The sequence below is a fragment of the Prionailurus bengalensis genome, chromosome A3, assembly GCF_016509475.1.
Source record: "Prionailurus bengalensis isolate Pbe53 chromosome A3, Fcat_Pben_1.1_paternal_pri, whole genome shotgun sequence".
In the NCBI taxonomy this organism is placed as follows: domain Eukaryota; kingdom Metazoa; phylum Chordata; class Mammalia; order Carnivora; family Felidae; genus Prionailurus; species Prionailurus bengalensis.
This window is the reverse complement of record NC_057354.1, coordinates 50,069,995-50,084,089: the sequence shown is the minus strand read 5'-3', so window position 1 is coordinate 50,084,089 and position 14,095 is coordinate 50,069,995. Positions and strand designations below refer to the sequence as shown.

Here is a 14,095-nt window from a genome sequence, read left to right as displayed (position 1 = left end):
TATTTACAAGGCAAAGATGTCCAGTTCCAGTCAAGGCCTCGTGTTTGAAAATTAACATGTCGTCCTATTAAAGAAATAAACTCAGATAAAATTCAGAAGAATGCATTAAAGTAAAAAGACATTAAGAACAACCTGAATTCAGCAAAAAAAAAGGATAAGGTTCTGCTGCATACTACAACATGGATAAACCCTGCAAAGACGCTGAGTCAAAGAGGCCCATGTAGTGTATGGCTCCATTCATAGGAAATGTCTAGAACAGCCAAATGCATAGAGACACCAGATAGATTAATGGTTGTCAGGTGCTAGTGTGTGACGGCAAATCCATGCTGGATTTCTTTTTGAGGTGATGAATACGTTCTGGAAATAGATAGTGGTGATGGCTGCCCAACTTTGTAAATATATTAAAAAAACACTTGATAACTAAATAAAGCTGTTATAGTAAAAAAAAAAAATCACTAGAAGTCCACCACTTTGAAAATGACACCACAAATTCACAGGTGCCAGGGGCCAGGCTGCCTTTGTAGCACAAATGTCTGGACACACACAACTAGAAGACATTGCTTTTGTGCTAGGCCTTCCTTGAAGCAGCTAATTTTCCAAAAACTGCACTTAGTGGTATCCAAAATCAGTAAATACACAAAAAAGAATCCCACCAATAAAACTAAAAGTAGCCCCACAGAGTCTAATAATCCTTGAGTAAAAGCATTCGGAATAAACTAATTTGGCAGGCAATGTATAAAGAATTATAAATATAAATTAAATAAGTGAGTCTTTCTTCTTCAAATTTAACAAATAACCCCAGGTATAGGCATAACTCAGAGATATTGCAGATTTGGCTCCAGACTGCCACAATAAAGCCAATTTAGCAAAAGAGAGTCAAATGAATTTTTTGGTTTCCCAGTGCATATGAAAGTTTTGTTTATGCTATACTGTAGTCTATTAAGTGTGCAACAGCATTATGTCTTAAAAAACAATGTGCCCAGGGGCACCTGGGTGGTTCAGTCAAGTTGAGCATCTGACTCTTGATCTTGGCTCAGGTCATGATCTCACAGTTGTGAGATCAAGCCCCATGTGGGGGCTCTGCGCTGGGCATGCAGCCTGCTTGGGATTCTCTCTCTCCCTCTCCCACTCACTTGTACATGCTCTCTCCCCCCAAAATTTAATTAATTAATTATTAAAAAAACAATGTACATACCTAATTTTAAAATATTGCTAAAAAATGCTAACCATCATCTGAGCTTTCAGCAAGTTTTAATCACTGATCACAGATCACCAGAACAATATAATAAAGTCTGCAACATTGTGAGAATTACCAAAATGACAAAGTGAGCAAATACTGTTGAAAATATGGTGCCAACAAACTTGCTTGATGCAGAGTTGCCACACCTTTCAATTTATAAAATATGCATTATGTGTGAAGCGCAATAAACCCAAGTGCAACAGAATAAGGTGTGCCTGTATGTTACTTTGAGGGTTTTCAAAAATTTTTATTCGTTTGTCTTTTTTTTTTTTTTAACTAAGCCCTGTACCCAATGTGGGGCTTGAGCTCAGGATCCCAAGATCAAAGAGTCACACACTCTACTAACTGAGCCAGCCAGGTGCTCTGGGTTTTTTTCTTAATGGTTCCTACACAGAAGTAAAAGAAGAATATTTGGTTGCAGTTTTAGGGAGGTGACACAGCTGATGTTATTGCCTGAATATGTGTCTCTCCATAGTACTTCTGGCTGGGCTTTTCTGTCTGGTGCAGGTAGCTATTCATCATGGGACCAGTCCTGCCTTTTGATCTGGTGCCATGTCTGTACATTAGTGAAATTCTCCAACACCAAAGCCTGGTCATCTCCTGTAACGTAATTCCATGAGTTGTTTGCAGAAGCAGCATCTCCTCAAGTACAAGAGGCAGGAGGGTGTCCTCTCCAGACCCCTCTCCCTGCCCCACAGCCAACAACACTGCTGTCTGACCACTGCCCACATTTAATTATGCTACAGCTAAACTCCATTAAAAACTGACTGGCTCTCATGAAAACAGGGTGAGAGGAGGGTGAGTTTATGATTCACCTATCATCCCACAACTGTCTTTAAATTGTTTTGCAAGATGGCAGTAATATACAGAAATAGAACACCAGAAGAAAGAAATGTCTGTGGTCAAACAAAAAAACAACACAAAAAACCTTTCTGCCTTTAACCATAACACCAAGTAGGTAAGGAGGGGCCTCAGAGTTTCTGTCTTATGAAAGCACATTGCATCGACTGTAAGGAGCTGGAATGGGTTAAAGGACACAGGGGTACAAGGGATGGGGTGCCTCTGACAGACACACACACATAAGGAACTGTGCATGAAACTACCTATAATGTACCAGGAGGAAGAGTGGAGTTCTCTTTAAGGCTGGAGAGAGTACTTCTACAAATTAAGCAATAGATAAAAATCTGTTTTAAGTTTTCTTTTACTGTTAGCCATACTTTTCTTTGCCAACTTTTTATTATGAGTGCTTTCAAACATAAAGAAGTGTTAAAAGAATTGGCAGTGAACACCCACGCACCTTCCACTTAGGTTCCATAATTGTTAACATGTTGCTATACTTGATTTATCACATATCCTCCATCCATCGACCCATTAATTTCTTGATGCATTTCAAAGTCAGTTGCAGACATCTGTACACTTCTCCACGAACACTTCAGCATGCACCTCATTAAGTACAGTTCACCCTGTGTTTATTTTTTAGGTTAATATATAGACAGCAAAATGTGTAAACCTTAAGGATACTCTTGAGGAGTTCTGTCAATTGCACGTACCTGTGACCCAGCCTCATCAAGATATAGGAGCTTTCCATCACCCCAGGCATCCATCTGTTTATATTCTATACTATTCTCCTGTTACAAACCTTTAATCCCAACCACAGCCCTGCTTTGTCTGTCATTTTTAGGAGCCAAATTATATTACATAAACTATTTTCTAATCAAGTGGAATAGCCATACCTTCGATTTTAAAGTCTTTTTTTTTTTTAAGTTTATTTATTTATTTTGAGAGAGAGAGAGAGAGAGAGAGACAGCATGCACATGAATGCATGAGCAGGGGAGGGGCAGAGAGAGGGAGAGAGAGAATCCCAAGCAGGCTCTGTGCTGTCGGCACAGAGCCCCACTTGGGGCTTGAACTCACAAACTGTGAGATCATGACCTGAGCCAAGACCAAGAGCTGGATGCTTAACAAACTGAGCCACCCAGGTGCCCCCATTTTAAAGTTTTGAATGAGGGGAAATGACCCTCTTGCCCAGTGTAGGACATTGAGGTTGCACTGTGAGGTTATATTCTTTCCACCAATGTGTTCTTGGCCACCTCACTTAGCTATGGTTTGATATTTCAGGATCTAAGCCCACTCTTCCTCAAGGCACTTTGCTTTGCAGAGGCTGGCACAGGACACAGTCCCCTCAGTGGTGTCGGGGAGTGAAGGCAGAAGGTGGAAACAAAACCTACAATAACTCTTCTTCTAACTACTCCATGTCAATTGTCCCACTGAGGGTAAACCAGAGAGGGCCACCTCTGTTCCACGCTGAGGTACAACAGGGAACCAGCAGGCAGCACCTAGCAACACCTGTAAGGCCAGTTAGGCCCTGGGTCCCACCCAGTAGGCTTCCCAGGCTCACACAGAAGCTGTGTGTGATGAGCTCACACAGAAGATGGGCCTCTGGCAGCCCACACAGAGCTCTAAGGGAAGCACGAAGCTCACAGGATACCCCCGACCTATCCCACCTCTGCCTTGCCCAGGAAGGGCAGACAATCTCTCCAGGAAGGAATTTAGCATATAAAAAACTGAACTGAAAGTACCTGTTTGTTTTCTTCTGCACATGAGAGGTGGAAACAGGTGAAAGAACCGAGTTTCACCCACCTGCCAGCCGTTGACAATCTTCTGGTTAAAAATCCCAAACTCATAGCGGATTCCATAGCCATATGCTGCCAGGCCCAATGTGGCCATTGAGTCAAGGAAGCAGGCTGAAAATTCCAAACACAAAGAACTTCTTGGAATCAAAGATAATTAGCAGTTTTGAGGCCCACTGGAAGCAAGGCCCAGACACCCATGTTAAGTAGGTACTGGGACACTGGCCTCTGGATGCCAGACAGCGATTCAGTGGTAACCTGTCAGCTTCAGATTTCATGAAAGTAAAACTGAGCCCTCCCTCAATCCCTTCACCTTGAGAGCCATGGTCTGAGCCAAGAGGGTGTTAGTGTGGGGGCTGTGGGGAGATGGGAAGGGCAGAAGTGAAGAACCCCAGAGAGTCTCATCTAACTTGGCACACCTTTCAACACAAAGTCCCCTCACTGCTACCTTTGTCTTAGAGAGATCATACAGGCTGAAGGCCTCCCCACCCCTGCACCTTCTACTTGTCCATGCTGTTTGGACAGTGGGGTAACATCACGAACTAGCTCTACACGCTAGTGAAGGAGGCACGGGGATGGGGCTGGGAATGGACATTTTACCATAAAAGAACTCAAACACCCAAGGCCCCTGGAACGTGGCTGGAGCAGCACATCAACCTAATAAGCCTTTGTTCCAATGAAAATGTCTTGAAAAAGACCAGTGTTTTAAATAAAGATCCAGAAGACAGTCTTATTAAACTTCTGGATTAAAAAGGAAAAAAAGTCCACAAGAAACATCAGTAAATAAAATACTTGTTCAATTCACCAAGTATGCCCAGACCCCTGTTACTAGACCCTGTGCTGAGGGTTAGGAATAAGAGGATCCACAAATGTAAGATCTGGAATCTTGTTCTGAAGAAAGCATTCTCTCAGGAGGGCCACAGGACACATCAAGTTACAGCAGGCTGGGGGCTACCCACATCTGCACAGGTAAGAGGAGTCCATGGAAACAGGGCCCCAGAGGAGGTCACACCAGTCCATGGGCAAGGCCAGTGGCACCACACAAGTGGCAGGAAAGGTGACTAGGAAGGCAATAGGAACCAGACTATGGAAGGCCTGCAGATGCCCTGAACCCCTGAAGGGAGCAGATTGTGTTACAGCAGGGATGGGACTGTCCTGCCTGACAGTCACCAGCCTTAGGGTAGGAGGGGAGTTTAGGCAGCTACCTGAGCTGTGAAGGAGACCGAAGGGTCTGGAGCCTCCTGGGCTTGGAGAAACAGGTGCTGTTTTTACTGACTGGGAAGATGGCTATAATCAACAGAATGGTATCGAGGGTAAAGGGAGCCGCAGGGGACTGATGACCCAGGAGCTCCCTCAGGGCTACGCGCTGCCCTCTGGCTGGGATGCCATGATTGGGTCTGTGTGGAAAGTAAGCTACAGCTTATTGTCTGGGATGATTTCACTGCCATAAACTAAGACAGAGCCCTGCATCTGAGAGCAGTAGGTGACACACAAGCTTTTCACATCAACAGGTGGAGGTGGGGCAGGCCTTGCAAACTGTTTCCTTATATAAATCCATGTACTGTTTTGTTTGGGAGAAATATATGCTGCATTTATAATTTCTGAAGAATTTAACTTAACATTTGGAAACAAAGGCACATGCACAAGCTCAGATAAACTTTAGGGTGTTTGATCCCTTTAGAAAATGACAACTCCCCAGAGGGGCAGTAATGCAAAGTGGTAGGGGCCTGAGCCCACCCTCCCATATCCCCCCCACACAAGGGCAGCACAAAACTTATTTCTGTTCCAGAAACATTGTGCCCAAGAGCCTTGAAGCACACAGCAAAATCAAATCTCACTGTGACAGCTATTTCCACTTCTAAGTTCTGGGTTTTTTTTTTAAGTTTACTTACTTTTTTTTTTAGTAATCTCTACACTCAATGTGGGACTCAAACTCACAACCCTGAGATTAAGAGTGGCTTGCTCTTCTGACTTAGTCAGGTGCCCCTCCACTTCTAAGTTCTTCATTCAGCTCCCTCTGCCCTAAAAAAGCTACCAAAAAAAAACCCCCAAAAAACAAAAAACAAAACAAAACAAAACAAACACCTCAAACAGGAAAAACAAGGCTGGATATACTGTCAAACAGAATGGCCCAAGGGAGCAATATCCTGAAAGGAATGACTCTATTTCCAGGCAATCTGTTTACTACAGTAAAGCAGGAATAGCATACCTACATTCATAAGTCATGTGTGTGTGTATATGTGTACATGTGTATGTGAATGTGTGTGCACACATGCATATATGTATGTGTATATGTGTACACATATGTGTCTATCCATCTTTCTCCCAATTACTGGCTGCGGAAAGTGGTCAGTATACTGGAAACCACCTCCCAGGGTCAGCTACCCAAAAACCAGCAAGCCTGGTTTTCATGATAATTAGGAAGTATCCCTTGTATAAAGGAAAAACATAATATTTTGCATTTTTTTCAATGTGGATGAAACACACTCTCCCATCCACTCAGAGGGGCCAATCTACACTGACAGACTGCTGTTCAGAGCACGGCTGACCTCTGCCTCGCCATGTGAGCAGTGGCCAGGGCATTACACCAGGAGAGACTGTGCACCAGCCAGGTGCCGGGTTTACCTGCCAGCCTCCCCAGGCCTCCATTCCCAAGGCCAGCGTCCTCTTCTATTTCCTCCAATTCTTCCAAGTCCAGCCCCAGCTGTGAATAAAAACAAGGGCAATGTTTTAGTATTACTTAGTGTCTATCTTCCTCACACAACAGGAGGAAAGATATTAAATCTTGTGAGTTTCTATCAATCAAAGGTTAAAAAAGTCTGCTTTTAGACTTGAAAATCCAATGTTAAAATCTGGTATTTATGAAAATGAAAGTTTCCAGTATCTCAAAAGCTGCCAAACTACTTGAGAGTTAATAATCAGGGGAGCCTGGGTAGTTCAGTTGGTTAAGCCTCCCATTCTTGGTTTCGGCTCAGGTCATGATCTCACAGTTCGTGAGTTCAAGCCCTGTGTCTGGCTCTGAGCTGACAGCATGGAGACTGCTTGGGATTCTCTCTCTCTCCCTTGCTCTCTGACCCTCCCCCACCTCTCAAATTAAATAAACTTAAAAAAAAGAAAGAATAAATAATCCAAATGAGACATGGTTTAACATCCAAAGATATTGCCAGGTTATTAACCTACGTATAGTGAACAGATTATAACATGTAGCCTAACACCAAAATTAGTGGTTTCAATAATTCTTTAATTGCATATGGTTTAATGATATTTATGTAACTTATTTATTTATTTACTAATTATTTAACTGCTTAGATATATTATTCGCCTCTTGGATGTGGCCTCTTCTCTAGCTGTGGAGAATCTGTTCTGCCAGTCTTCAGGTCGTTTTCTGGGTTATTTATGATGATGTGGTTATTAGGTAGGTGTGTCTGTGAGATGACGTGAGCCTAGGCTCCTCCTACCCTGCCATCTTCTTCGGATGTTCTATGTGACATCTTTTTTTTTTTTTTAAATGAAATTTATTGACAAATTGGTTTCCATACAACACCCAGTGCTCATCCCAAAAGGTGCCCTCCTCAATACCCATCACCCACCCTCTCCTCCCTCCCACCCCCCATCAACCCTCAGTTTGTTCTCAGTTTTAACAGTCTCTTATGCTTTGGCTCTCTCCCATTCTAACCTCTTTTTTTTTTTTCCTTCCCCTCCCCCATGGGTTCCTGTTAAGTTTCTCAGGATCCACATAAGAGTGAAACCATATGGTATCTGTCTTTCTCTGTATGGCTTATTTCACTTAGCATCACACTCTCCAGTTCCATCCACGTTGCTACAAAAGGCCATATTTCATTTTTTCTCATTGCCACGTAATATTCCATTGTGTATATAAACCACAATTTCTTTATCCATTCATCAGTTGATGGACATTTAGGCTCTTTCCATAATTTGGCTATTGTTGAGAGTGCTGCTATGAACATTGGGGTACAAGTGGCCCTATGCATCAGTACTCCTGTATCCCTTGGATAAATTCCTAGCAGTGCTATTGCTGTGTCATAGGGTAGGTCTATTTTTAATTTTCTGAGGAACCTCCACACTGCTTTCCAGAGCGGCTGCACCAATTTGCATTCCCACCAACAGTGTAAGAGGGTTCCCGTTTGTCCACATCCTCTCCAGCATCTATAGTCTCCTGATTTGTTCATTTTGGCCACTCTGACTGGCGTGAGGTGATACCTGAGTGTGGTTTTGATTTGTATTTCCCTGATAAGGAGCGACGCTGAACATCTTTTCATGTGCCTGTTGGCCATCTGGATGTCTTCTTTAGAGAAGTGTCTATTCATGTTTTCTGCCCATTTCTTCACTGGGTTATTTGTTTTTCGGGTGTGGAGTTTGGTGAGCTCTTTATAGATTTTGGATACTAGCCCTTTGTCCGATATGTCATTTGCGAATATCTTTTCCCATTCCGTTGGTTGCCTTTTAGTTTTGTTGGTTGTTTCCTTTGCTGTGCAGAAGCTTTTTATCTTCATAAGGTCCCAGTAATTCACTTTTGCTTTTAATTCCCTTGCCTTTGGGGATGTGTCGAGTAAGAGATTGCTACGGCTGAGGTCAGAGAGGTCTTTTCCTGCTTTCTCCTCTAGGGTTTTGATGGTTTCCTGTCTCACATTTAGGTCCTTTATCCATTTTGAGTTTATTTTTGTGAATGGTGTGAGAAAGTGGTCTAGTTTCAACCTTCTGCATGTTGCTGTCCAGTTCTCCCAGCACCATTTGTTAAAGAGGCTGTCTTTTTTCCATTGGATGTTCCTTCCTGCTTTGTCAAAGATGAGTTGGCCATATGTTTGTGGGTCTAGTTCTGGGGTTTCTATTCTATTCCATTGGTCTATGTGTCTGTTTTTGTGCCATGTGACATCTTTTTAAACCAACACCTAAAACTACCTTTCCTGTGGCATCCCAACTACATTTGTGCAATCTTGTGAAATATGTATACAATGTTAAAAATCAGAAAATAAGAAAGTCACAACTTCTTCACCTGACTTGAAACCTTTCCAGAATGCATACCTGAAGGTTCTGCCTATCAGTTATGATAGATGGATAATTGTTCCATTAATCTGGCTTTAGTATGTTAAACTTCACAAATGGCTCTCATTAATTATCTTGATGAGTGGTTTTTAAACTTTTTGGTTTCAGGAAGACCCCCAAGAGCTATTCTTTATTGAAATTATATCTATCAATATTTATCAAGTTAAAAATTTAAAACAGATCAATGTTTTTTAAGCCTATATGAATTCATTTTAAAATAATAAACCCATTAACATTAACATAAACAACATAGTTTAATTAAATATACAGTTTTAAAATGAAAACAATTTACTGAGAAGAGTAGCAGTGTTTTACATTTCTACAAATATCTTTAATAACTGTCTCTCTTAGCATTCAATCTGTTGAGGTATCACACGAATATCTCTGGAAAGCTTCACCATATACCTGTGACAGAGTAAGAATAAACAGTTCTGATCTAGCAGACCCACTGAAAGGTCTTGGGGCCCCTGGGGTCTCCGGCCTATACTTTAGGATCTGATAAATTACAAAGGGTAGAAGCAAAGTTGTAAGGACATAAAAACATCAAAGTCATAAAGAAACAGTTTAGTGTCTATTAAGTAAATTGAACAGCATTAACACAAACTGTGATCTGATTCAGAGTAAGATTTCAAAATACTGACTTAATTCCCACAGCAATTTCAAGGAGTGTGTTCCACCAAAGATATTTTGGATATGCAGGGGAGGCAGAATTTACCCAGTAATATACACTGGCTCCAAATTAAGCAACACATTTAACTGCATTTTCCAGATTTATCTGACTGTGAAACCTCTTATTCACAAAACACCTACTAAAGTCAGAGACCAGCATACCACATAAAGGCAGGCTATGTGGGAGGAAAGATGTTTTGTTCTTTTATGTTTTTACCCTTGAATGTTGTAGGTACATCTCAGCCTAGTAAGGCAAATTTTGCCATGAGTTTGAAGTATTCAAAAGAGGCACAAATAGTAGCTAATTGACAGAAAGTAAAATCTTGCTCAAGTGGGTTTCAGAACCAAAGACAGAAAAAGCATGATAAAGCATCTTTAACCTTTTTAATTGAGATATAATTCACATACCATATAAAATTCACCATTTGAAGAGAATAATTCAATGGTTTTCAGCATATTTACAAAGTTATGCAACCACCACTAATTCCAGAACTTCACCATTCCAAAAACAAACCCGATATTCACTGGCAATCATTCCCAGTTTCCCTATTCCAGACCTTGGCAATCACTTTTCTACTTTCTGTCTCTAGATTTGCCTATTCTGGTCATTTCATTTAAATGGAAACAAACCACATATGGCCTTTTGTATCTGGCTTCTTTCAATTAGAATAATGTTTTCAGGGTTGATCCATGTTGGAGCATGTATCAGTACTGTTTATCACTGAGTACCTTTCCACTGGATGACTACTCCACATTTTGTGTATGCATTTATCATATAAATGGATACTTAGGCTGGTTCCACTGGTTATTATGAATAATGCTGCTATGAACATTCAAGTACAATTTTATGGGTAGACATATGTTTTCATTTTTCTTGGAAATAAACCTGGGAGTGAAATTGCTAGGTTACATGGTAAATCTATGCTTAACTTTTTGAGTAACTTCCAAACTATTTTCCAAAGTGATTCTACCATTTTACTTTCTCCCAGCAGTATATGAAGGTTCCAATTTCTCCATGTCCTAGCCAACACTTGTTCTCTGTCTTTACAAGCATAGCCACTCTAGTGGGTGCAAAGTGGTATCTCATGGTTTTTATTTACTTTTCCTGATGACTACTGATGCTGATTATCTTTTCACATGCTTTTTGACCATTTGTATACCTTCTTTGGGAAAATGTCTGTTCAAGTCCTTTGCCTATTTTTAAATTGGGTTATCTGTCTCTTTGTTATTGAGTTGTAAGAGTTGTTAATACATTCTGAATACTAGACCCTGATCAGATTTATGATTTACAAATATTTTCTCCCATTTTGCCTTTTCACTTTCTTCATAATGTCCTTTGATGACACAAGTTTTAACTCTCGTCCAATTTATCTATTTTTCTTTTTATTGGTTGTGCTTTTGATGTCATTTCTAAGAATCTATTGCTAAATCATGAAGATTTGCCTATATACTTCTAAGGGTGTTAGGGTTTTAGCTCTTACATTTAGGTCTTTGATCCATTTTGACTTAATTTTTATATGGAGTATCAGGTAGGGATCCAGCTTCATTCATTTGCATGTGGACATCCAACTGTTCTAGCAGTATTTATCAAAAATAATATTCTTTTCTCTATTGAGTTATTTTGGTACACTTTCTTAAAAAAAAAAAAAAGCAATTTGACTATATAGGCCACCAAAAGCACAGGTGACAAAAACAAAAACAAAACAAAAAAAAACTGGACTTCATGAAAGTTAAAACTTTTCTGCATCAAAGGACACTGTCAACAAAGTGAAAAGACAACCTGAGAAAAAATATTAGCAATGCTAATCACATATCTGACAGGGGATTAATATCCAGAATAGAGAATTCCCAAAACTCAACAATAACAATAAAAACAAACAACTCAATTCAGAAATGGGCAAAGGACTTAAACAGACATTTCTCCAGAGAAGATATTTAGATGGCCAGCCAATAAGCACATGAAAAGATGCTCAACATCACTCATCATAGGGAAATAATGGGTTTTTTTCTTTTTCTTTAAATTTTAGTTAGTTAACATACAGTACAATATTGGTTTCAGGAGTACAATTCAGTGATTCATCACTTACGTACAACGCAGTAGGGAAATAACGTTAATTAAAACCATAAGAGATACTATCTCCCATATATTAGAATGGCTACTATCAAAAAAAAAAAAGGAAAATAACAAGTGTTCAAGTGTTGGTGAGGATGTGGAAGAACTGGAACTCTTGTGCACTGCTGGTGGGAAAGTAAAATGGTTTCACCACTGTGGAAAACAGTATGATGGTCCCTCAAAAAGTTAAACATAGAATTACCATATGATCCAGAAATTCCACTTCTAGGTATATACCAAAAAGAATTGAAAGTAGGGTCTTGAAGAGATATTTGTACATTCATATTCATAAAAGTATTATTCACAGTAGCTAAAAGGCAAAGCAATCCAAGTGTCTATAGACCAATGAATGGATGAACAAAATGTAGTACATACATACAATGGAATATATTTGTAGATCCTTAAAAAGGAGATTCTGACATATGCTCCAACATGGATGAATCTTGAAGATATTAAGCCAGTCATAAAAAGACAAATATTGTATGATTTCACTTATATGAAGTACCTAGAATATCAAATTCATAGAAACAGAAAGTAGAATGGTAGTTGTCAGCAGCTTGAAGGAGAGAATGGGGAGTTAGTGTTTAATGGATATAGAGGTTCAGTTTTATAAGATGGAAAGAGTTCTAGAGATGGATGGTGGTGATCATGGCACAGTATGAATGCAATTTATATTATGTGTATTTTACCAAAATTTCAAAATAATTGGGGGAAAATCAGTTGGCTATAAATGTGAGGGTTTATTTCTGGACTCTCAATTCTATTCCATTGTTCTATATGTCTATCCTTACGCCAGTACCGCACTGTCTTGATCACTGTAGCTTCATAGTGAGTTTTGAAATTTGGAAGTGTGAGTCCTTCACACTTTGTTCTTCTTTCAAAAAAAAAAAAGTTTATTTATTTATTTTGAGAAATAGAGCATGTGTGGGAGGGGCACAGAGAGAGGGAAAGAGAGAATCCCAAGCAGGCTCCACACTGTTCTTTTTCAAGCATGTTTTAATGATTTCTGGTCTGGGGGCACCTGGATGGCTCTGTCGGTTAAGTGTCTGACTCTTGATTTTGGCTCATCGATCTCACAATCATGAGATCAAGCCCTGCTTTGGGCTCTGTGCTGAGTGTGAGCTTGCTTGGGATTCTCTTTCTGCCCCTCCCCCACTCACCTGCTCTCTATAAATACATACATACATACATTCATACATACATACATACTGATTTCTGGTCTGTGCATTTCCATCTGGATTTTAGGATCAGTTTGTCAATCTCTGCAACGAAGACAACTGGAACTTTAGTGGGGGATTGCAATAAGTCTGTAGATCAATTTGGGGAGTATTGCCATCTTAAGATTCCAAGTCATGGATGGACATGAAATGTCTTTTCATTTTTAGGTCTCCTTTTATTTTTCAACAATGTTTTATAATTTTTAGAACATAACTCTGCATCTCTTTTGGAAATTAATTCCTAAGTATTTCATTATTTTTGATGTTATTTTAAGTGGAATAATTTTCTTAATTTCATTTTCAGATCATTCATTGCAGTTACATAAAAATTCGGTTGATTTCTGCATATTGATCTTATATCTATAAATTTGCTGAACTCATTCAGTTGTACTAATATATTTTTGTTTCATCTGCTCAAAGAGATACCTTTCCTTCTTCCTTTCCAATCTAGATGCCTCTTATTTTGTTTTCTTTTCTAAATACCCCAGCTAGACCTGTCAGTATTATGTTGAGTAGAACTTGTGAGAGTAAAATCCTTGGAACAAAGCAGCAGGTTAAACACCAGCTGGGAACACCATCAGTCCAATAGAGACGGCAGGACACTCTATAGGACAAACCATTTCAACAAATAAACTGGAAGGCAGAAGACTAGAAAAAGAGAAGCCTATAGATTAATAGAGACTTAAGAGACATATCAAACAAATGCAGCTAAGTTTCTGAATATACTGCTTAAAAAATTATAAGGCATTATGCTAAGTGAAATAAGTCATACAGAGAAAGACAGATACCATATGTTTTCACTCTTATGTGGATCCTGAGAAACTTAACAGAAGACCATGGCAGGGTGGGAAGGGGAAAAAAAAATTAGGGAGGGAGGCAAACCATAAGAGACTCTTAAAAACTGAGAATAAACTGAGGGTTGATGGGGGATAGGACGGAGGGGAAAGTGGGTGATGGGCACTGAAGAGGGCACCTGTTGGGTTGAGCACTGGGTATTATATGGAAACCAATTTGACAATAAATTTCATATTAAAAAATTATCAAAAAAAATTATAAGGCAGTCAACAAGTTTGTCAACTGCCTGAAAATGATGGTCAATATCTTAGGGGTCATACCGGTATGACCCTATCTTTACAGACACCTGTTGAAATGGCAATAAGTG

The 14,095-nt window shown here is 39.8% G+C and overlaps 1 protein-coding gene across 1 annotated transcript in view; it reads right to left on the bottom strand.

Moving 5' to 3' along the window:
- Window positions 1–14,095, bottom strand: part of PYGB (glycogen phosphorylase B) — a 59,656-nt gene that overhangs the window by 22,701 nt on the left and 22,860 nt on the right. Inside the window, exons 3-4 of the mRNA XM_043604738.1 lie at window positions 6,496–6,574; window positions 3,881–3,984 (exon numbers count right to left, since the gene is read on the bottom strand). Coding sequence (XP_043460673.1) covers window positions 3,881–3,984; window positions 6,496–6,574 — 183 coding nt within the window. The remainder of the gene's footprint in view (window positions 1–3,880; window positions 3,985–6,495; window positions 6,575–14,095) is intronic.